This window comes from Myzus persicae, unplaced genomic scaffold, assembly GCF_001856785.1.
Source record: "Myzus persicae strain clone G006 unplaced genomic scaffold, MPER_G0061.0, whole genome shotgun sequence".
NCBI classification, from domain to species: Eukaryota; Metazoa; Arthropoda; class Insecta; order Hemiptera; family Aphididae; genus Myzus; species Myzus persicae.
Window position 1 is genome coordinate 1 of NW_019104154.1, and position 24,928 is coordinate 24,928.

The window sequence follows — 24,928 nt, forward strand, 5'->3', positions numbered from 1 at the left end:
GTGATTCAAATAAGTTTTCACATAGGTCATTTTTTCCTAATTTGAGTAGAACATGCTGAAATCTGCTGTCACATGAAATTTGGAACACCCTGTATAATATATCAATATATACTCAAACTTGTTTTTATTTTAAAACTAAAAAAAAAAATAAACTGCTGACTAAGAAATCGACTAACAAATATTTATTTAATACACATTATTATTACGATTTTATCGTCTCACAATTCATTGTTCGTACATTTTTATTTTTTTATTTTTTGGTTTGTTAATATATTTGATATTAAATTTAAAATGTTAATTTAATTAAAGTCTTCTTAAAATATTCTTCTATTTTTACTTCTAGTGATCTATATTCTGTTTATACATGATACTGGCACCTACCTAACACATAATATTTTTCTCTTGAAATTTGGTTTGATGCATTTTTATTGAGCTTTAGTGTCTTTTTATTTTAATAACAATAAATGGAATGACAATTAAGGTACATTGTCCTTGACCCTAAATATTCTGGTAGCCCACACATTATAAAGTCAATCATGATATATATTAATTTATTATTATACTTCTTAGTAATGTAATTTGTTCGTGTGTCTTTTGTTAAAAGCAATTGCCGGTAGCACGGCCGATGTGAGTGTGTAATATGAACAATTGTCACAGAGTTAATAATTTAAATTCATTGTTCTTACGTTGTCAATTATTAATCAATATTTATATAATTCATATTTAATATTCTATATTTATTTAGCGTCGAGTACCGTGTCATATCTCGTTCTTTCATCCCTTATTGCTTCTTATTAATATTTAACAAAGGTCATAACTTTAACTTATGTGCATTTATTGTATCCATTATTTTTAGTATTTGAATTTTCTTAGAAACAATTAATCAACCAATAATCATGTGTGTATCATTTTTATTTATAAAATATAATACCTATTTCGTAATATCTATATTATGATTGTAACAGTAAACCAGTGGACAAATTATACCAACACTGCTGCTGCAGGTTAACATTATAATGTATTATATAAATACGGGAAACCGATACTAAATGCGTTTAATCAAAATTCCAAATCTTGTAAATCGAATTGTTTAAAAACATGCTGTTTGTGTTGGTTAAACGAATGTCGGAAACGTTGCACTCAATTATTCGGCCCAACATACCAGTGTACGATTTTAATCCATTTCACTGGACGCCTAAAAACAAATATATTCACAGGTATAATAATATAATGTAGGTTACGTTTGCATTTATCGTAGATATAGAAAACACAACAATGATAGAACTAAACTTTATTTCTATGAGTGTGTTTCAATTTTTGACTAGATTTGTTGTCATAAATAGATAATCACCATTTAAATACGCTATTATGATAATAAATAGTGTAATTTGTGCATATGTTAACTTATATTTTGTAACTATTACATTTATAATTCGAATTTAACTCTATATCTATTAAGCCCAAAACATATTCAAATTAAATCAATTCTAACTAACTCATTTTAGTTTTATTTTAACATTAATTATATGAAGTTTTGTTTTACCTTAAATATAATTATCATCATAGTTTGAAAACTATAACTCAACCAAACATATTTGAATGTAAATATATTACTTAAAATCTGGCTACAGTACAAGTTTTCAATATGATTCCAAAAGTTCTATAATATATAACTTTTTAATTTTTTAAATTAAACCTAACTCCATTTGCTATACATTTTCCAAAAACTATATACAAAAATTAATTTCATGTAATTTTGTTTTTATATAGTGGGAGTGTTGACTGTGTAAGTAACTAATATATATTATAATTATCTATTTTATTATTTACGGAAAAATTTTCCAATTTCAAATACAATTAGAATAGTGACATATGTGAATAAAGTAACAATGAGTTAAATATTCATTCATAAGCTTAATCAATAGTTAAAAATATACAGGAACAGTTAGAGTAATATACTCATTAATTATAACAAATATAAAATACATAATATGGACAATAAACAATAAAATACAAGTTAATACAAAAGATTTGAATATAATTTACTTAAATTAATTATGACCATTGATATTATAATATGTACACTAATACAAATATATTATCTTACAATTATTCAATCACTCTAATAATTCCGTCAATTATTACACATCCTGTTATTCAAATTGCAAAACACAAATTTTATAAAAAAAAAAAAAACTCATAAATAAATACTTGTGCAAATAGGGTAAAAAAATTGTTCCAGTCATCAACATTATTTTTATATTATTCTACCCGAATAACTCTTAGAACATAGAAGACCCCAAATATGTAATAAAATATGTATAAGCTATATTCGTATCGTGTTTATATGACCTCTTGTGTTAATTTATTGAACGACTATCGTTTTTCTACATTATGTAATTGCCACATCAGAATGATGAACTATTTGCGCGTCGTCGATCGCTACTTTTAATGTGATTCGACCGCATTAACTGTGTTTTAAAGATTCTAAGTTCACTATTCGCATATTCTTGGTGCAGCCGTGGTTGCCGAAATTTCAAACTTAACAAGTTAAATGTAATACTGACGCAATTATTAACGACGAACAACTTAGTTCCGTGTACAACAAAACCAATATATAAAACTCAAAGCTGATTAACGGAGCGGAGGCGCTACACCGCGGGCTGAAAGTGTGTGCGAATCGTTTCACAATTGATCCAAAAGCATTGTTCGTGTAGTTATCAAGTTTTTGACGTGACTTATATATTATTATATTATCCAAAAGAAATCGTGAACAACACCTCAGTAAAATCTTCGTTAATAGTTTATCAATTGGTTTTAATTATTATTTCCATAGTCGTTATTGTTAACAGTTTTTAATATTTATCATTATTTAATTTTAAAAATGACTTGCCTGTTTTCTCCACCTTCATTATAAATAAGAATATGTCATATTCTATAATTTCTCTAAAAATCATTAGAGATCTAAGATGACACTCAAATTTATAAATTATCACACTAAAATTCTAAGTAGATTTAAACAGCTGAACACTCATCTTAAAAAAAATGATAAGTACCTACGCAATGGATGTCAGTAGAATTACCTTAATTCAATGCATGGCGAGTGAAATTAAACCTAACCTAACTAGACTTTATTTTTGCATATTTTTTTTCTTAATATTGTTTAATAGTTATACATGCATGTTGAAATAACGTCTATGTAACATCTAGTAATGGTAATATAGTGTTGTAGACTCAACGTTGTTACAATGTTATTGGAATGTTTGAAAACATGTTACAATTACGTTAATGAAACATAAATTACGTTATAAAATTTTGGACATTAACGATGTTAATTTAACGCAAAAGCAACAACAAATGCAATGTTACATGTTGATTTAAAACTTCTTCTCAATGTTTCTGTAACAAAATATTGCACAGTGGGTAATGAGTAGTCTTATTGGTAATAAATAATAATCTATACACATCGTGGGGCTAACCTCTGTAAGTGTATGTTAGTTGGTATATTCTACCATATTACTTTATTTAATAATATTATAAAATGTATAGGTATGGGTTATTATGAAATTGAATTTCATTTTATAAAACCAACTATTTTAAAGAAAATATTATTTTACCAAACATTTTGATATTTATGTATTTATTTGTTATTACAATCTTCGATAATTTATGTACCTATAGTGGTCCGTCTTATAACTTTAACTCTGATTATTATAGTACATTTTACAAGGATTTGGATGGATATATTCCACAGTTAAGCGTACGTTCAATCCCCTTGATCGAATTATTTAGAGCAGGTAGTTTCTATTCGATTAATATAACATCGCGGTTCAATAACAGTCACTGCTGTATACTATACTGAAGTCTATCAATTGCAATTTGAGAACTTACCTGCTATATATATTATTATACAAGTCAGTTATAATAGATTATATAGATAAGTTCACAGATATAATTGAAGTTTTTGGTAATAAACAATGATGGAAAATGTATAATTATTTTATATTTAGCTGAATCATTTTATACTTAACATCTGTGGTTTTTTCTTTTTTTATTGGAAATAATATTTACGGTGGAATTTAACTCGACTGTAATTTATAATTAAACAATGGTACATAACATATTGGTGCCATGATTAGTATGTTTTAGACTGCCTATAGTGTTTTACACTCAAGAAAACAAATACCGATGATGACTTGGTGAAGTACATAAAAACTACGCTATTCTCCTGTGTGTAGTGTTAGGGACAAGATAGATCGGCTGGTAGGGTGGTAGAGAAATATGAAAAGCGCAAGTTTCTCTCTTTCGACCTGTACTCGGTGTAACTAGGGGCCCATTCCCAGTACAATGATATATTATTATGACCGGATAGTACGGTTGTGATGAGGTCGAAAGAAGGAAACAAGTCACATAAATTATAATAATGCAATATAAAAACGTGCGAGAAGAGACATGGAAACGTATTTTTTTCATCCATTAACAGTTTTAAGCAAAAACTGTTACAAAGTGGCAAAGTTCAACACAAAACACTTTTTAAGATTATTATATGATTAATTTTACAAAACTAAAGTTTAAGTAAATCGTAATCAAATTGTCAATAGTTTGTTTATTGAATTTTTAATTCGCAGTTTCTTTATTTTGATTTTAATAGTAAATTATTTAATGTAACAGCAATATTATTAGGTGGTCTTTTTATTTTAACATTTATTTTTCTTAATATATTATTTATACATTACATTTATTATTAGCATATTAGTGTTCTATATTTCATTTATTTTGTTAAATACTTTTTATAGAATAAGCAACCACAAATATTCCATTTTTATACTGAACGATGCTGTCAATAACCTCTACATTATAACAAGTAGAAATAATACATTTATTGGCTCTATATTCTGTTCAATATACAATTAATAATTTTTATTTTAAATATTCCATTTATTAGCTGTTACATAAAGACGTTTAATTTATTATATTGGATAGACCCTCATATAAAACGCCCCTTGCATACATCCTGAATGAATGTTCTTTAGGTTCCCCTAATGTACCATGTTTTATACTGCAAGTGTCTAAAAATATATAATACGAAAATGTCGAAAACCCTCTTGACTTAGAGTTTCGTTTCGATATGGTAAACATATCTTTTGTATAAGTCCTGATGATGAGGTCCTGAATAAAACCAGTGATGATATTTAAAATTCCAATCTAGTCTTTAAAATACAAAGTAACATCTTAAACGCACAGGAGAAACGTTCATTGTTCAAGTGGCCGGGAAGAACAATCGGTCGGTAATTGTAAACAGTGTTACTGTTGTGGACTCGATGCGCTTGCATCCCCATTTTATAGAAGTACAATTTCGTAATGTCTACACTGAAAGAAAAAAAAACTTTCTTAGGCTCTGAATTAACTCTTGTGGCTCTTAACATTTTTAAATTTATTCATTGCAGGTTGAATATAGAAAAGTATACATGTATACATTAAGTTGATTAAATTGTTCTTTCCGAAAAATTGTCATTTAGAAAAGTTTTGATTAATTATTATTTTGTTTTTAAATTGATATAAATAATAGTTTTTAAAATTAATTTTTGAACTCGTATATGTCCGTCTATATTTTTTCCCCGATGAAATGCTCTAGTAACAATGTACATTCTTTGCCATCTTGACGTTGTCCGTAGTTTTTATTGTTCTTTGGCTTTGTCCCAGTATAATAGGGTCAACACAATTCGTTATTGCCTCTCCGGAAGTTGAAACCCTTTCCGTAGACATCACAAACTTTTCATTTATTTATGGTTTATTAATATTTTAATGTTATAGTTAATAAAATAAAATTGAACATCTATAATAAGGTTGAAAATATTATTTATTTAATTCTGTGGTACGATTATTCAATGTTTTATATCTTATTCTAATATTCATGTTTTAATAATATCCCATGTAATAATCTTTAATTTAAAATTTTTTTGCAGGAAAATGTGCAGAATATCAAAACGAGTCTACCTAATAAGATGACAAGATCGTCCCGCGAGTAACTACCATGGATACAGGCTTCAAGGCGCTGTTTATCAAGCCTCTGATATTAGTTTCGTTATTCCTGGTATCAAGCTGCTACTCCACTTTAAAAAATGGAAGTCTGGCCGAATTACGTTTTACCAGAGATCATTACAATGCAACGATTCCTGAAAATGCGCTTATTAAAACGTATGTCCGAACGGAAGAAAAAATGGGCATATATTGTTCAGATGATGACGTTATCATACGTTATAAGATAGCATCCCAACAAAAGATCAAATTCTTCAAGGCTGAAGAAAAGAAGATTGGAAACTTTTGGTTCCTTTTAGTTCGAACAAAGACTGATTACGATGTTTTGAACAGAGAGCGACAAGATGAATATATCTTAGAAGTCAAAGCTACAATTACAACTTCTACTGACAAATCGAAAGATAAAAAAAAAAATAGTGTCTCATTAGAACTCCATGCTGCTTTAGTTGTAACAGTTCTTGATACAAACGACTTAAGTCCCTTATTCTATCCGGTTGTATATGAAAAAACTATACCAGAAGATACGCCACTCCATTCTAGTGTTTTAAAAGTTTCAGCAGAAGACGCTGATATTGGAATGAATGGTGAAATATACTATAGTTTTAAAGAAAAAACCAATCAGTTTGCTATGCATCCGAGAACCGGTGTTATAACAATAACTAGATCATTAAAATTTGAAGAAAGAAGATCGTATGACTTTGTTGTCGAAGCTCGGGATCGTGGCATTCGAGGGCGCTCTAAACCAAGTAGTGCAAAAGTAAAATTCAACATCCAACAAGTCAATATATATAGTCCTGATATTTCTATACAACATTTACCACACGTGGTCGAGGAATCGAACTGTGACATATACGCAATCATCAAAGTGACAGATAGGGATTCAGGAGTAAATGGTATTATACGAAGCTTGGAAATTGTTGACGGTGATCCTGATGGCCATTTCAGAATTAAAGAAACCGGACATAGTGGTGAATATAATATTGTCGTCCTCAATATGTTGGATAGAGAGACAGCTCCAAAAGGTTATAATCTATCTCTTAGAGCAGTTGATTCGGGAACACCAGAAAGAGATACTTACAGGTCGATTTCAATAGAACTCGCCGACATTAATGATAACGCTCCAGTGTTTGAACGTGAATTATATGAAGTAAATATTGCTGAAACCGCACCAGTTAATTCGCCTGTCATTAAACTAAAAGTAAGTGATAAAGACGAAGGTAAAAATGCCCAAGTGTCTTTAGAAATCGTAGGTGGTAATGAAGGTGGAGAATTTCGAATAAACAAACGGACAGGTATGCTTTACACAGCCGTAGTTTTGGATGCGGAACATAGATCATCTTATACTCTTACTGTCAGTGCAATAGATCAAGGAAACGCAGGAAGCAGAAAACAATCAGCTGCCAAAGTCAAAATATTTGTTGTTGATGCTAACGACAATGATCCTTTATTTGAAAAATATTTAATGGAAGTATCCATCAACGAAAATGAACCTGCTGGTACTTCTGTTATAAAAATAAGTGCACGTGATAAGGATTCAGGTGAAAATGGTTATATATCCTACAGTATTGCTAATTTAAAACCGGTTCCTTTCGATATTGATCATTTCACCGGCCTCATTAAAACAACTCATCTTTTAGACTTTGAAACTATGCGACGGGAATATGTGCTTCATATCAGGGCATCGGATTGGGGATATCCATACAGGAGACAAACTGAAATGAAGTTAGTGATTAAGCTAAAAGATGTGAATGACAACAGGCCCCAATTTGAAAAAATTGACTGTAAAATACAAGTTCCTAGATTTACTGCCATAGGTAAAGAAATCATGACCATGTCTGCTGTAGATTTTGACGATGGTAATTTCATAAGCTATCGGGTTGAATCAGGCAATGAAGACAATTGTTTTTCAATCGAATCATCATCTGGCGTACTTTCAGTGACTTGTGACCTTTCCGACATAGGTATGGAAGAACGTAACGTAAAAATCACTGCTACTGACGGATCGCACTATTCAGACTTGACAAGTTTACATATAACTTTAGTGAACGCTAAAAAAACACAGGCTGCTGATGATTCAATCAATATCGAGTGTCGAGAAACGGGAGTACTTCGTAGATTAAACGATGCCATTGAAACCGCAAAAAAGAACAATATTGGTGAAGATGATGATTTTGCCATGATGCCAAGCAGGTATGGAGAAAATGTGCATAAGCCCGAGTTGGTTAATTTCCCTACTGCTGTTCAAGTCAATGAGTCAGTGCCATTAGGATATACAATACTCGCTATTCGTGCCAGAGATAGAGATCTAGGTTACAACGGAAAATTAGTGTATGGTGTCTCCGATGGTGACGACGATTCACTGTTCAGAATTGACCCTGAAACCGGTGATTTAAATGTAGTTGGATATCTAGATCGAGAAACAAGAGATGAATATGTATTAAACATTACTGTATCTGATCTCGGCAAACCACAACACACTACATGGAAGTTATTAAAAGTTGTAATTCTAGACGTCAATGACAATGCTCCCAAAGTTGATAAAAGAGTTTCTAGTTTTCGGGTCAGTGAAAATGCTCGAAACGGGACAGTCATATTCAAAATAAATGCTCAAGATCCTGATCAAGGAGAAAATGGTAGGATAGTTTATATGTTGACCACAGACACGACTCATTTTTCGGTTGACAAATCTTCAGGCAATCTATATGTATCCGGTCGCTTAGATCGAGAACGCCAAGAACTATACGAACTGAAAGTTACCGTCTCAGATTCTGCCCCTGAACCATGGACATTACACACAGAAGCTTTGATACGCATCATTGTTGACGACGTGAATGATAACGCTCCTGAATTTCTCGTACAAAATTACACCGTTAAGGCTTTGGAAGATTTGCCAATCGGTAGCGTCGTTGCAATCGTGACCGCAGTTGATCCCGATCTCGGTAAAGGCGGAATTGTATCGTATTCATTGGAATCAGATTCTTCATCAGAAGTGGACGAAAAAATGTTCGAAATCGATTCCATTTCTGGAACTGTTCGAACTACGAGTGAATTAGATTTCGAACAGAGACAGATACATACACTAATCGTGAGTGCTGTAGATGGTGGTATGCCCTTTTTATCTTCACAAACATGGTTAACAATAGAAATTGTGGATGTAAACGAAAACATATTTGCTCCTGAGTTCGGCAGTTTTTATGCAACTGCATTTGTCGACGAAAACGAACCACCCGGGACTCTAGTGACCACAGTGAGTGCTACGGACGCAGATCCTCCTGGAGACGTGTCAAGAGTTGGATATTCAATTGTAGACGGTGATGGTCTAGGCTACTTCTCAATCGACAGTGAAGGTATTTATATATTTTCTATTTGCTCAGGTTAAGAAATATCTACGATATCATTACAAACCATAATATCCTACACATTTGTTCAACATTCTATCAAAAATAATTTTTAATATTTTGCACAGTTAAATAATTTATAAACTCATACTATACCGTAGGGCTTAGTGTCAGGGTTTAGTGCTTTGTTAAGAGTAAGGTCGATATATCAATGAACTATTCAGAGATTGTGAAAAGTGAAATTTTCGAATTTTCGAATTGTAATTATTTTCCAAACTTATAATTTCCAAAAAATTGATTTTATCGTAAAAATGGTATTATACTAACACACATTCTTAACTTTAGGTTCAGCGCATACTATTTGAGCCCCAGATTGCGTTATTGTTGGGTCCAAGAAAAAAAATGTTCGTTCCAATTTTTTACACAATTAAGACTGTCCGTAACTTATTTAATTTAGTTATTATAAATATGGTTTGAAATGTTTTTTTTTCTTCAATTAAATTATATAATGTTAAATATAGGTTATGTTCGTGATTTCCAATCATTCGTCGTCACATACATAATTTATTTATAATATTTATGTAGCAAAATGTTAATAATTCAGTTAAAATTTGTGATAAACAAGTATAACAAATTCGTGACTGTTAAATTTTGGTTTGCAACTTTATCACCTATTTTTATACTTCCTGACCAAGTTCGAACAAAATATTTTATTCACCTGGATCCAGTTCTAACTGTAATTTAGAACTGTTTAGAACTGTAACTATATTTTTCCTATATTCGGATGCAGCCTTTGAGTTCGATAATAGGTCAATTCACTTTAATACTAAGAAGATATGTCTACAAGGTTGGTATCGCTGACTTTCTATGTTGCGCGTGACCTCTTAAGTTGACCACAATTTTTGTTCAATAAATCCTTTGATAAAATAAATTATTTTTAATATTCGTTCAACTAATTTTGTACTTAAAAACCAATTTTAATTAAATCATTATCCTGGTTCAAAAATATGTAAAACTGATTTATTAAATGCAATAAATATTTATCAACGCCTATTGTTGGGCTTTTAACCTCGTATGTTTATTAAGGGAAAGTGATCATTAGAACAGCTAAATGTTTTACTAACTTTGCAATTGTTTATTGGAAATTAATTTTCACTCATTGCTGGTTTTAATGGGTTTACTGCGGGTTGAATAATATTGTGCGATAAATGTTTACCGATAGACCGTGTATACGGTGCGTATAACTGGTATGATTGCTCGAACGATTTATATCGAATCTTCAAATCGGATGTTTGCAACTCCATAGTCAATACATTATATTATCAACAAGTATAAAATGTGACTATCATATTATGCATGTGCCGTTTCTATGAACTACAATTCGTCAATGGTTTATTTTACCATTTTATTTTCATCCAAGCTATTTATTTACTGTTTCTTTAAGTCCCCATTAATATTTCAAAATTGCAACTAATAAGTACGCGTATAAACAAAGAAAAATGAATGCCAATGAATAATGATGTACCAAAACGAACACGTCACGTCAAGTTTAATACCGGTAACACATAAAATGTTTTACGTTTCTAAACTATTTATGAGCAACGAAACTACGTCGTATACAATTTTGTAATGAACCAAAACTTGGTTTAACCAGTTTATGCATACAAACTACATACTACTTAAAAATATATATATACTTACAATACCTAAATGAACTGCCACTAAAAATCACGATCACGTCGTCGATAATGTGATGTGCGCGTCTTCAAAAGTAAATAATGGTCTGGTCTAAAGGCTAAACTCGTAAGAAATTAAACCAGCTGTGTATAAAAGTTTTTGTAGCCTACCGTGCTTCTTATTTAACCGAAGCAATAGCTTTTTTCATTAGCTGGGATTAATACTCGGCAAGACCTCTTGGGACGCATATTTCATTTGCTAAAGATATCGCTAAGAGTTTTCATTTTTCATTGCGTGGTATTTCTACACAAAATTAATATTAACCAACTAAAATAAAAGAATAAAGCTCTATTGTGACATTTTTTTAACGTTGTAAATTTAGATTCTCGGTTGTGAGTAATTGGCGCACAATGATTCACTTGACTTGACATGTACAAAACTTTTCAAGAAATTCGATTTTGTGTATAATTTATCTAAAAATAAAATGTACAAGTAAATCATGCTGAAGAAACGTCGTAGCTTATTTTGTTGTCTCTAATTTACATTATTTTATACCTAGCATAGGAAAACGCATTTTTAATTTTTGATTTAGGTTTTAAAAAAAAAAAATAATAATACACATAGATATTATACATAATATGTATAATAATATTTTGTATATCTTTATGTCTGATTGTTACACATTATTAAAAAAATGCAATATTCACTATTTTCAGACAACAATGTCAAATAATTCACATAATTATTTGTAATATCAATAATATCATTTTAAAATTAGTCAAATATATTTTTGTACAGGTACACCCAATAGTTTATATAAAATGTGTGTGTTTATTATGAATAGGGTTCAATATATCTGGTTGACTAGTCGGTGCTACTTCTCACTCTTCACATATACATTTTAGAGTCCCGTCTCATTCCACTATATCCAATTCTTATTTTTTGTTTCATTTTACTAATTATGGTAGGAATACCATTCACTGTATGATGCATTTGGTGGAAAGAGCACCTAAATACTTTTTTGTTATTACTACCATCTGTTACATTATTAATTAATTAATTTTGTTTTTCTTTAATTGTTGTTAATTCTGTAACGGTGTTGTATTATTTAATTGCTACCTCACTACAAATTTGTGATTACTGTGTATTCCGTCTTATTGTTCCATTCATGGGCATTATGCCCATTAAATAATTAAATAAATATATATAATAGAAATACATTTCTAAGCAAAAAACTAATTCCAATAATCCCTTTAAAACTAATTTTCGTCTATACAATTACAATACATTTGTGGTGAAGTTTTATTTTTTCGAGTATATACCGTTGAATGGTACATAATTATTATTACTTATTTGTGATCAAAATATTTATTTATTTAAATAATTCATACATATTTCCATAGGTATCAAATATAATACCCTGTCCTATTAATTACTTTAAACACTTCCAATTCAATAAAAAGTATTAACCGCTTCCTGACCACAATTATCGACTTGGTAGTTTTTTTTCCAACCTCGGGTGGTAATTATGTCTAAACGAGAAAAGGATCACAACAAAGTACCACACCTCTGCTCTTGATTCGCCGTACACAACACAGTTGGCGCTATTCCGCAAAAGAAAATGGAGAAAAAACAGTTATCTATTCTCTCTTTCTTTTTTTTCTCGCGTTTCCTTTTGTGTCATACAAATGATTCAGGCTGCGTATTTTACCTCCCGAGAAGTAATGGCTTGGCATTTTGCCAACTTTCATGTTCTCTCTACACTTGATTGCTTATCAACGTAATGCCTCTTAACTTTGCCACCCTGCGTTCGAACGATATTTTCATTCCCATACCTCCCATGACACCTATGTAAGTCCATCGTATTTTTGGAGATTTAAACGTAATCGTGTGGAATAGGGTTTTTGCTCTAGACGACATCGCCAAAAATGAGAATTGATAGCAATTACTTGTATGGACTAAGACTGTAGACCATTAGCGGACAATTATGATTTGAGTAAATATTGTTAACAACCATATTATATATTGATTAAATAACAATTAATTAAATTTTTTCTAAGCAGTTCACAGCTCTTTGAAGTTATTAACTACATTTTGTATTGTAGCTTAAAAGTAAAATTTTACTTCTAAAACCTCAACCGTAATTAAATCGATCCTGCATAGAGTTATTAAGAATATTTTATAAAGACGAGTGAAAATGAAAAATCGAGGAGTTTTGATTAAAATCTGAATTTTAGTAACGGAAACGGTAGCTATCCCTAATAGATCCCTGGGGTCACTGTCAGTTGCAAGGCATGCTGATTAAAATATTAAAATATCTGCGAAGACTTCAAATAAAGTATTCAATCTGATTTTTTTTTTACTTTTATTGAATAAAGCTGTAGTTACAAAGTTTATGTATTATAATACATATTTGCCTATACATAAAAATCATATCATTTTAAAAATAAGCATTTTCTTAAAAAATCTTCAGCGTATATTAAAAAGATAAAATGAACATTTAAAAATATGTTAACTTGTATTTTTGTCAATGGTAATCGTGGTTAGACATTTTTTTATGAAAATTGTTTTTATAAATTATTTCTTACTACTCTCCTTATCATAACTCGTTAATAAATATAACGGTTTATAGTACTTAACTTAAATTATTTTAGTTGTTGCTAGTGTATTTCAGTAAAAATATTAGTTTAAAAGTATGAAAAAATATTTTCCATGTTATTGTATAAACAATAAGTTTCTCGAACGACTAATTCTCATTCTGAACACACTGTTATTCACTTAACTTAATTTAACCAAAATCATTTATCTGTATTCTTCACGCCTCTGTGCATAATTTATTTGAGTACTGATTTAATTTGTTCAAATAATACAAACTTGCTGTTAAAAAAAACTCTATTAATAATTGCAATTGAAATAAAGATTTAATTTTCTAAGTTCATATTTTTACGCGTGTTTCTATTTAAAAGTTATCAATTAATTTGCTTTTTATTATGTTATAAACCTATCAGAGATCAGTAATTTAATTGTTCAATACAATGTTTGACTTTTAAGTATAACGTAAAGTATTTTATTAGTGCTTAATTTCTTAGTATTTAATATATATTTTTTTTCAATCTTAATTTATAGTTAGAAACTTTAAACGTATTTTCTGTAAAATTGATTTCTTAAACAATTTAATTTTTACTAATCTAGATAACATTATTTGTAATTGCTCACGATATTATCAAATTTTAAAATATCAACTTATGCGTCACGTTCAAAATATTTCTCGTAAATGTCCCTGTACCATTTGTTGCTCTCCAAAAGGCTTAATGTGAAAAATAATCGTCGAGGTCTTTGTTTTTTTTTAAACACTTTTTCACGAAAAAAAGATCCCATTAGTGATATTCTTTCCATTGAATTGTTTGTTGGTCGACAGGTGAGAGCACCTTTTCCAATGATTAATGGGCCACATTTTGCCGAGTGTCATTTAAATTTTGGCCAAAAGCGCCCTTCAAAATAAAATATACAAAAACCCATACAATATCCTGTTTTGTGTTCTACTTCTCATCCTTTTTTTTTCAAATCCCTTTATATTACTGGGGTGTCGATCAACCATCGTCTGTCTATTTTTCAGTAGCTCAAAAGTCTTATTCAATGGCTATTTGCTATATCACAATCATACAATTTCTACAAATTATTTTCCATACGTGTCACACATACGACCATCCTCTTACCGTCCATACTACTATTATACCTGTATGTGTAATGTATATGCTTATATATTTACTATCTATTTCTAAACAAAAATATTATGATGAAAAATGATTTACATATTAGTATCTGACATACGGAATAGAGGATATCCGCGTGTATTGCCTCCGTCTTACAAACGTACAACATAGCACATTTTATGTTCACCATAATCCATTTAACTCTGTTATTTTAAAATTGAATTGACCTATTATACAATTTAAAAATACAATTATTCTTTAAAGCACCTCTATAGGACTTTTATTGATATATTATTTTGAAGCAAACTATAACCTTTTTTAAAATTACAAACAATTACGGCCTTAAAATATTTATGACTTGTTTCGTAATTAAAATATCAATAAAATCCTACGAGATGTCGCCCTAAATTTTAAGGCCTGGGTATTATTGCCTCATCTTAAAATTCTATAGTAAATAAACTCACTGTAGTTTTAAAAACAAACAGAGTAACGTTGATAATTTTGGACGTAAAACTTGTTATATTGTACGTTTGTAAGACGGATGCAACACAGCAACTGTGGCGTGTTCTCTTATTAGAATGTCAATATTTTTATTATATTTTTGAATAAAACTAAATAATAACTATACTTAAAGGTACTATTGTACTTAGTTTACTATGATGCAAATAATATATTTCATTTTAATTTAAACCACAATCAGTTTTAATTTATAATCAGCCGTATAGTTGTATAATCTAAAAAAACGATTATACAATCAATTATCAAAAGCCATGTTGTATACATTTTATTCATGTATATTTCTAGTATGTTCTGAAATATTGATCCAAGCAATGTGAAGATAAGTTTATATGTAGGGACTATCCGTGAACTTATATGTGTGAACGATGTGTAAATTTATGGAGAACAATTAGGAAAAGAAAAACGATGGATTGAGGGTGTATGAGAATAATAAAGTAGTCTCAAGACTGACAAGCCAGAGGAAAGAAGAGTATGTACTGAAAAATGACCCGCTAAAAAATTTAAGGTGTGCTCTTAGTGTACGTGAACTTTTCTTGGCCCCCTATCATATGGTCCAGTTTCGATTGGTAAAAATTGTATCAATCGGACCTTGCAGTGAAGATAACCCTTCAGGTAATTTCCTATATTTGTCACCTCTGCGTAAGTCTGTTATTTGTGATTCAAGTTTACAAAGCTATAGCACTATGCTTAAATAAACTAGAGATCCTTAAAACTGAATTGTAAATATTATCTTAATATAAGAAAAATGTTTAATACATTTCATCGAATAGTTCGCAAACATTAAAACTACAGTATTTGACTACAATAATAGAATAAATAAAAGTAAGTAAAAGTGAAAGGAAATACTTTTCCCTGTACTTTTATTTTTTTATTAATATAAGTTAATTAACAATTTTATATACAATTTATAAAATCGCTAAATCTAGAACGAATGTACATATTTACTACCCTAGTAGTCTTAAAGATTTTGTATCGCTGAAACTGTAATATTTACTCTGGATAAATATAAACATTTATTTATTTTACTTTACGTAAACTCTGCAAGTAATTATTATATTTACGTATATTGTACAAGTACTACTTAAATGATTGAATTTATGATATGTTTGTTATTTCATTATGTTTCTGTGTGTTCTTCAATTTCAAGATATTTTTTCATTCTTAAGTATTGTAAAAAAATAAAAAATACATAATCTTTCCAACAATTTTCATTAGATGTTCCCACAATCCCACTGTACAGTGATAAATATTCGAACTATTTTTGTATACCTACCTGAAGTAGTAAACGGAAATTCTTCATTTGACCTATTTTATATTCTTTCTCACGGGCACATTTTAACATAAGATTTTCTGTTTCCAAAACGACTTTCAAACAGGAATAGTAACATTAACAATAACGTATAATTTACTCAAGTGTAATAACATAATTTATAAACAATTATTATTAACACCTAATATAATAATATAAGTACTAGTTACCATACTAAATGTGTGTTTGGTGTATTATATTATAATGTACCTAAAGTGAGTTCTCAGTTAACAACACCTTATTAAAATTGTAAATGGATAATCAGAATTTCAAAAAATTCAGTATAGTATGTAAAAATAAAAAATTCATCAAACGTATTTTCTCACTGAATATAAATGTAAACCTATCTTCATCATTAAGGTGATACATATTATAAAAACTGCTTTGAAATATAGCTGCCAAAATGTGGGTTTTGACTTATATGAAATGAGAAATTTTGGTTTTCTTTGACAACCACACTTGACAGTGTGATTTATTCGATGCTGTTAAAACAATTATGTTCAAACAACGTTGTCGATATACTGCCAAAAAAATAAGAATCAAATAATTTTAAAAACAACGATAGGATATTAGGATACTATATTATGTATTGTCTTATAATGTTTGTATACACGTGATTTCGTAACAAACTTAACTAGTTACACTACCTATTGATGTAGAAAACTTGTTTTGTTCGTCAAAATAAATCTATGGTTAAACAAAGATATCGGTTTAGAACACGCTTAACATACCTGCAGCGATTTCATATAACCGCCAACCGGTGTCATGGTGATTGGGGTGGGGGTGGGTGGGGGGTTAGCTGCGCGTCATATGATACCTAGCATATTTATTGTTCCAAAAACATCCGACCAAGGAACGATTTTTTTTTGTTTTTATATATATATTATTTTTATTATTTTTACCTACATCCGGTACATCCGACCAATACTGTCAGATTTTCCATATCGAGACGATCGAGCTATAGTCGCAATCAACAATTGAAAAAATTCGCGCACAAAAGCCAGCCATAATAATACACACGCATACAAATGTACTCGATGTGTGTTCAGTTGATGGATGGACAAGATAGTCCGGCCAACGCGCGCAAACGACCATCATTCATTTCGTGTTTTGTCGCTGCGCCCCCTGACCCCTCTCCTGCCCAACGAGGAGTTCACGTAGCAAAAATTGACCCGACCTCACAGCGGATGCACTATTATTATCAACGCGAGAGCTTAAAATTACCCTCGCGCGTTCCGGAGCGACGTTTTTATCTCCAATCCGCGTATAAATCACTATCCGAACAACATTTGTTTTCGCGATGGATATTTAATATCGTTCGTCCGTGCAGGCAAGTACCTACCTATCTATATAGGAGGTATACATTTTATGTTTCGCCGAATTCCTCCGCCCGCTACACCTTCGGACGATATTACGACCAAACGTAAAACATGCACCGCCAATCGAGTATGTAGCAGTTATGTTTATGTCAAATGGATAGATACTGCTTTTGGTATCTATAAATACTGTGTAGTACTGTAATATGGTTGTAATCCGTACTGAATATTTCACTGATTGACTTATATGTCTTGATGTCTCTCATTAAAATTATACGTGTACAGGGCGATTCACTATACGAATCGCCAAGGATTATAGTCCTTGGGGTGAGTTGAAAATTACTGCCATGATCGATATCAATATTGATCAACAAACTTTTAATAATTTATAAACATTGTCTAAATATATACCTAGGTAGACAAAATGTTGCATCTATTTTAGATTTGATTCATAACCGCAAATCCCCTCTTGACTTCTAAACCTATATTAGCATAGTTTAGCATAGACTTAGTTAAATTACATATTAGGTAAAATAATAACTTAGAAACTGCTCGTTTGCATTTTGATTTAAAATTTAAACACCTATGTATAAAAATATCCTTTAGAATGTTTTCGAAAAATTGGTATTTAAGTATACATGTACATAAAAAATGTCAAAAATCAGAATCTAAATCAAGGCACAGAAAAAGCGGATTATACTACGTGAATCGTACTGTATATACCGCAGTTTCCTCGATCCTATGGCGCCGACCCGCCGCTGCCTCCGTTAAATAAATGAATTTTCAACGCTCTCGTTGTCATTTATTCGCCGCCACAAGCGTTGATTGACATTATCGTTATTGTATTATTTGTGTCCATTTCGCAAGAACCCTCTCGGTTGTATCTCGGTAAATGATAGTTTCACTGACAGATTGTGAAATACTTTTATTTTTATACAGGTTTTTTTCCCCGCACTTTTACCCGACGGGCTCAGAATAACAGGGTGTTTTGGTCAACTGTTATACACATATTATTATTATTATTATGAGAATTATTACATTTACAGTTAAAAGACAAAAGTGACAAAAATATGCACAAGCTGCCATCGCCACCTAAGCAATTCTACTTTTTCGAAACCGTCATTAAAAATAAATCCCTCATCCGCCCATCTCTCCTTCGCTCAGTTATTTTTTTGTATACAATGATTTGTCATTGAATTCAAATTAGACACATCCATTACAGTTACGCAATGACGAGGTTTACACTCGAAACATACTGTGCAGCATAATAACATGTTCCAGGTTTTTTTTTTTAGCTTCCATTAATTAATTTTATTATTTATTATTGACCATTTGTTGTACTTTAATTGAATTAAGAGGTGATCAAATTGTAATTTCTACAAAGAAAAAAGTCAGCAGCAAAAAAAATTCTATGACTGAACGTAATTCACAGTGAACTGAGTATTTTTGAATTAAAAAAATTCTAACCATTTAACTTAAGTATATTCTTGATTAATTTTTTTTTCATAACTCATGAAAATTATTGTGAAATTTGAAAAATATATTTTTGGTCGATTCAATATAATAACTGAATGTGTTTTGATATTTTTAGTTGTTATGTGCTCTTAAAGATTGTTTTCTAACAGAATGATTTTATAACTGTAAAAACTATATAAAAATCACATTTTGCCGAAAAAATGATTTTATCTCTACTTTGAAAATTAATATTATAGTTTAGATAATCCCTCTCCTCTCCCGTTATACTTGTGTTTTTATCTGCTCTTAATGCTCCAATTTTTTTCAGTGACTTCGAAAAACTTTAGATTGAATTTATATTTATTCCATTTACTCGCATATCATTCTGTATAATAATAATCATAATCCACTTAATCTGTTTAGAAACCTTTGACAATAACTTATGAAAGCGTGTATAGTTTACAATATTATGTTTATTTTGTATAAAGATATTACTAATACTTTTTGATTAGTTGGATAATATATATTTATAAAACATTAAACAACTTTTCTTTTAATTTGTCTACATTTAATTTCGTTGTATCCATAACATAGATTCTCACGGAGCACTAGAACTAGGTACCTACGCATATTATTTTATATTATCGAGTATATTATCGATCTAGTTCTTATTAACTTATAGCAATTAAAAAGATGAGTGATAATCAAATTAAAATGTTTTAAATAACCCAAATTTATCATTATTTACATGTTGCAGTTTAAATAATTGTTTATTGTCATTTTCAATTTTTCTCTTTGAAAATTTATTTTGTGAATGAATTTGAATAAAACTGGATTTATATTTCAAATTTACATTTCTTTCTTACAGTCCACAACGAAATCCCATTGCGTAGCTAGTAGTTATTATTCGATATTTTATTTTCTTATTAAGTTACTCACGTTGACGAGGTAGGTAAAAGCAATACGATGTTTTTTGAATGTTATAAATGTGTTTTTTCTTTATTTTTTTGAGAGGAGAATTCCGTGTTTTAATATAATATAGATTCGTATATAATGGTGCACAGGATGACGGATTTTTATTTCGTTCCCTATATGAAAAAACCGCTTGTCGCATTAAAATCGCATTTGGTTGTTCTGAAAAATAAGATGACGAAATATTATGAAAATAAGGATATAGTGCAGTGCCAAAAATTGATATTCTCGAGATGATTGCCACGATGGCAATTTTACACATGGGATATTTCTGGGAAAATCTTGTTCTTCTTTTAAACTCCATTAAATCTCTATGACCGTTGTCCCGGTTTAAAAAAAAATGATATAATCTTAACAATTTTTCAGTTAAAGAAACAAAACAATATATTTTGTAGATATTTTAACTATATATTTTGACAATATGATATAAAGATACAAAAATCAGCGCACAACGTCTCCTTTAGTTTTACTTCATTTATCAGAGACGTTAAACATCTAAAAAAAATAATATTACAAGATATATGAAGCTTCTGTAAATTCACGATTTACTAATAATCTATTTTAATATCTTTAAAGTACCTATATACGTTCAGTGCGTTTATATATGGAAACATAAACTTATGCATTACAATTACGTTTATGTACCATAATATTATTTGTCTTAAAAAAAAGTACATACCTACATACAAACGCTAAAGAAACAACAACAATATTACACAATACTAAAAATATGTTTTCCTGCGATCTCTGTTTACGTCTGAAAACTGACTTTTTAATGTATCATACGTCAAGTCATGTTTTTAATATTCCGGAAGATTTATCGTTTGTTTCTTATTTGTTAGCTCTGACGTGCGTTCTTCTATTAAAAGGAAAAAACATGAAAACCCATTCGTAAAAAAAAAAATAACTCGGAACACGAAGAGGCCATTTTTTTTATAAATCTTATAAATGTGTATGTACGATTTTAAGGCACGTAAAGAACGATTCGAAATCGACAACTGCTGCAGGAGTAAAAACGTCATTCGATGTAATTATTTGACCGAGTTAATTGTTATGTTTTAGCGGGGCATTTGAGATTCGCGTTCGTTTAACCGCGATGTGCGCTGCAGTCTCTCTCGGGTGTTGGGAGTGGTGACCGACAACGGTCGAAAAGGGTCTTTCGATTCACCGACTTAATCTCTCGGAACGTTTTCGACGTCTCCTGTCGATATATAAGGGGAACGGAAAGCGATTTGAAAGGCCACTAATTCTTTTTTACCCCCCTATTTTTTAAGCCTCCGAACATTTTCATTCCCCAAACTCGGATGCAACGGAGCGCAGCGAAGGGGAAACAAAATATAAAAATAAAAACCCGGTAACTGTACAGTGTATTTTTCTATTTCAAACTCGGTCTTTCCGCTGCATTGCTACACTGTTCGAAATCTCCTTGAATGAAAAAATAAAGAAAATATTAAGCGCCTCTATTTTTCTTTGGACGGCGGTGGAGAATCTCTTTATATGTTTTTATATATATATATGTATTATATAGTGAGAAATCGGTCGACCGAATATTTCAATTAACGAGATTGTGAGCCATAATAATAGAATCAAAGGTTCGCTTGTGCCCTGCGTACGTTGGTTTTCTTAATAAAATGCTTCTGTTTTTCGCAACATCGAGGGAAGTGTGCTTCGGGATATTTCACCGCCGTCCGCGCGTCAAAAAATATAATCAGAAACAATTACATTTTCATTTTATTATCTTTATCGTACTTCAATGGCTCTTGAACATATATATTGGATGAATCTGCGATTTTCATAAGTAAATGTATAAATTGTTTCCGATGCCAATGTGGAGAGGTAATTATTTGTATTGCATGGTAATTAAACCATATTATCACTCATATTTTATTAATTGTATCATAACAATTGTTAATTTAAAACGCTTGTTTGAATACTTGATGTTTGCTGTTTCTACAGAATTATCACTTCCCACAAAGCATATTATTTTTATATAATTTGTTTCCAATTTCACTCACGTTGAGTCCAGATGGACTACGGCGACGAATGTGACGAGTGGATTCGGTACACATATTATTATACTGGTCAGAACGACCTTACATAATATATAATACGTATATAATATAATAACGGGTCTCGTTATATTCAACTCCACGCTTCGCTTTCTTTATATCCACTAGAACCGTTTTCCCCCCACAATCACCAACCCACATCAACCCCAATACCGTACAATCATCGTTCCCAATGATTCATCGCTAGTCCACCACCCGTCATCTCCATCATCGTAATCTTAAGGGGCACACTATGTGTCCTCCCATCCGTTTGGCCCTATTTCGCACTGAATTCGTAAGAACGATGATGTGTTCTTGAGTTGGTGAACATATTTTTATTCTCTTTTGCGCTCGAAGGTCACAATAAATTATAATGTAATCATATAATATTTTGTTTCGCATAAAGTGCATTTTCGTGAGAAGATTTTCGAGTCGTCCTAGACATGTGTAATTTGATTTATGCAAAAGACGACAGCTTGGTGTTGAATACTCACTTTAAACTACTAGTACCTATATTTCTATATACATAACATACGTGGTATGTACGCTATATTATATACTTTAAGTGGATGTGTGGTATTTGGGACGGATGTATTTCGTATGCTTTGCAAAGGATTTTTGTGACAGAAAATAAATAATGTTTTGTATATTCGCGAGTGAAAACGCCCATCTATCCCATTTATTCAAGAAATGTAGTACTTAATCAATTTAATGTGAATTATTTTTTCCCCCTTGAAAAAAATAACAAGTGTACACACGTACATATGTATCTTACCAATGAAAATGTATAAAAACTGTTACTCTTTTGTTATATTCAATAACAATAATGAGACAATTATACCTATATATTCAGAACAATGTATTATGCGTTACATACAGTATATGTTAGTTCTTTTTCAATAAAAAAAAACAACTTGAATCGATTAAAGTTATGAAAGTCGAACAACAAAAGTTTATCTACCGCAGTTACAGCAGTATATATTGTTAGAAAGAATATTTTTAGTTAGAAGTATTTGAAAATCACTTCTTGTAACGGTACCTTAAAATTATTCATTTGGGAAACGCGCAGTAGTATTGTATTTTGTAGACGTCATCCTGAAAGCCAAAAACCAGCGTAATTTAAAAGAATGCAAACGCAAAACCACTGCATAATTTCAACATTCAATATAACTAACATACGATTTCATGACGTGAACATGATCGTTTATTTATTTGGTAGATGAGAGGTATATACCTACGTCGAATACACGCATAATAACTTGTCAAAACATGGTATCCCGACCATATCTGCGGTCGTTGTTAATCGTGGTTTTTGTGAAAAAAAAATATTTGCCTTAAATTGTGAATAGCATAGTGGGTACTTGAGTTGAGTATTCTGGAAAATTGTGCATTTCGTCATGTTTTTCAAAATATAAATCATCATTGGCTTTATTAAAACAAATTGTCTAATGGTATTTGTATTGTTATAATATTTGTAAGTTAATTTGTGAGTTGAAATTGTACTGCTATTTCTTAGACAATACTGTTTGTAAAGCTGTATGCAATTTTATACTTCATTATTCATTGCGTAAAGGTAAAATCAAATCAAATCGGTACCTAATAAATGAATAACTAATTATTTTTATTTGTTATCAATTCTAAAAATAACAGTAATGTCAATTTTAATTTGATTTTTATTACTTCTGTGAAATTTAACATAGTTAAAACGAATTTTTTGCGATAAGGGAATATAATAATGTTATAATAACGAAAAAACAACTCGATGACGAACCGAATGCAATGATTTGCTTGTGATTTAGAACAATCATACTATTACGTTTCGTAGATTAAAAATTTATAATTATCAAATGTTTATGCATAGTATCTATATGATATATAATATATTATAGTACCTATATAAATTATGCGCATCATAGGTAATACGAATAAACTTCTCTGGACGTTTTTCCCGCGGCCACTTTTGATGGAGTAGGACATTATCCCAGAGTTTTTTTTAATTAATATTGTGTAAACGAGCACATTTAGTGCCATTACCTACTACACTACAGATACGGCATGTTTCATAATATAACATTATAACGCTGGAAATGTGTTGCAATATAATGAAAAATAAAAAGCCTGATATCTTTATTTTAATAGGCTGTTATATAAAAAATAGTAGCATAAAATATACATAATATTAAATAGAGCAAAATATATAATACACGTTTAAAAAGCCGATGTCTGTTGGTGAATCGCATATTATACACTTTGTTTATATACCTAATAAATAATTTGTTTGTTGGCTAATGACAGCTAGTTATAATATGAAAAAAAATATCAAATACGATACGTGGGTAGGTACCTATATAATAATTATATGTATATTATATTATTGTGATTTATTTAGTCATATCGTGTGATGTACATTATGCACGTTTTAGTTCTTAACAAGTAAAATACTTCAACTAAGCGTATAGAACCCTGAATGGCTTAACCCCATACAAAAATCTTTAATCTGACACGTTATAATTTTTTATTCTATTAATTATTAATCATATTA

At 30.3% G+C, this 24,928-nt stretch overlaps 1 protein-coding gene across 3 annotated transcripts in view; it reads left to right on the forward strand.

Annotated features, from left to right (window-relative positions):
* Positions 1-5,947: 5,947 nt before the first annotated feature.
* The window catches only part of LOC111039320 (fat-like cadherin-related tumor suppressor homolog), a 77,194-nt gene continuing 58,213 nt past the window's right edge, over positions 5,948-24,928 (forward strand). For all 3 annotated transcript variants that reach the window (XM_022322782.1, XM_022322783.1, XM_022322784.1), the window contains exon 1: positions 5,948-9,386. In XM_022322782.1, the coding sequence (XP_022178474.1) occupies positions 6,035-9,386 (3,352 nt within the window). In that variant the 5' untranslated portion in view covers positions 5,948-6,034. The remainder of the gene's footprint in view (positions 9,387-24,928) is intronic.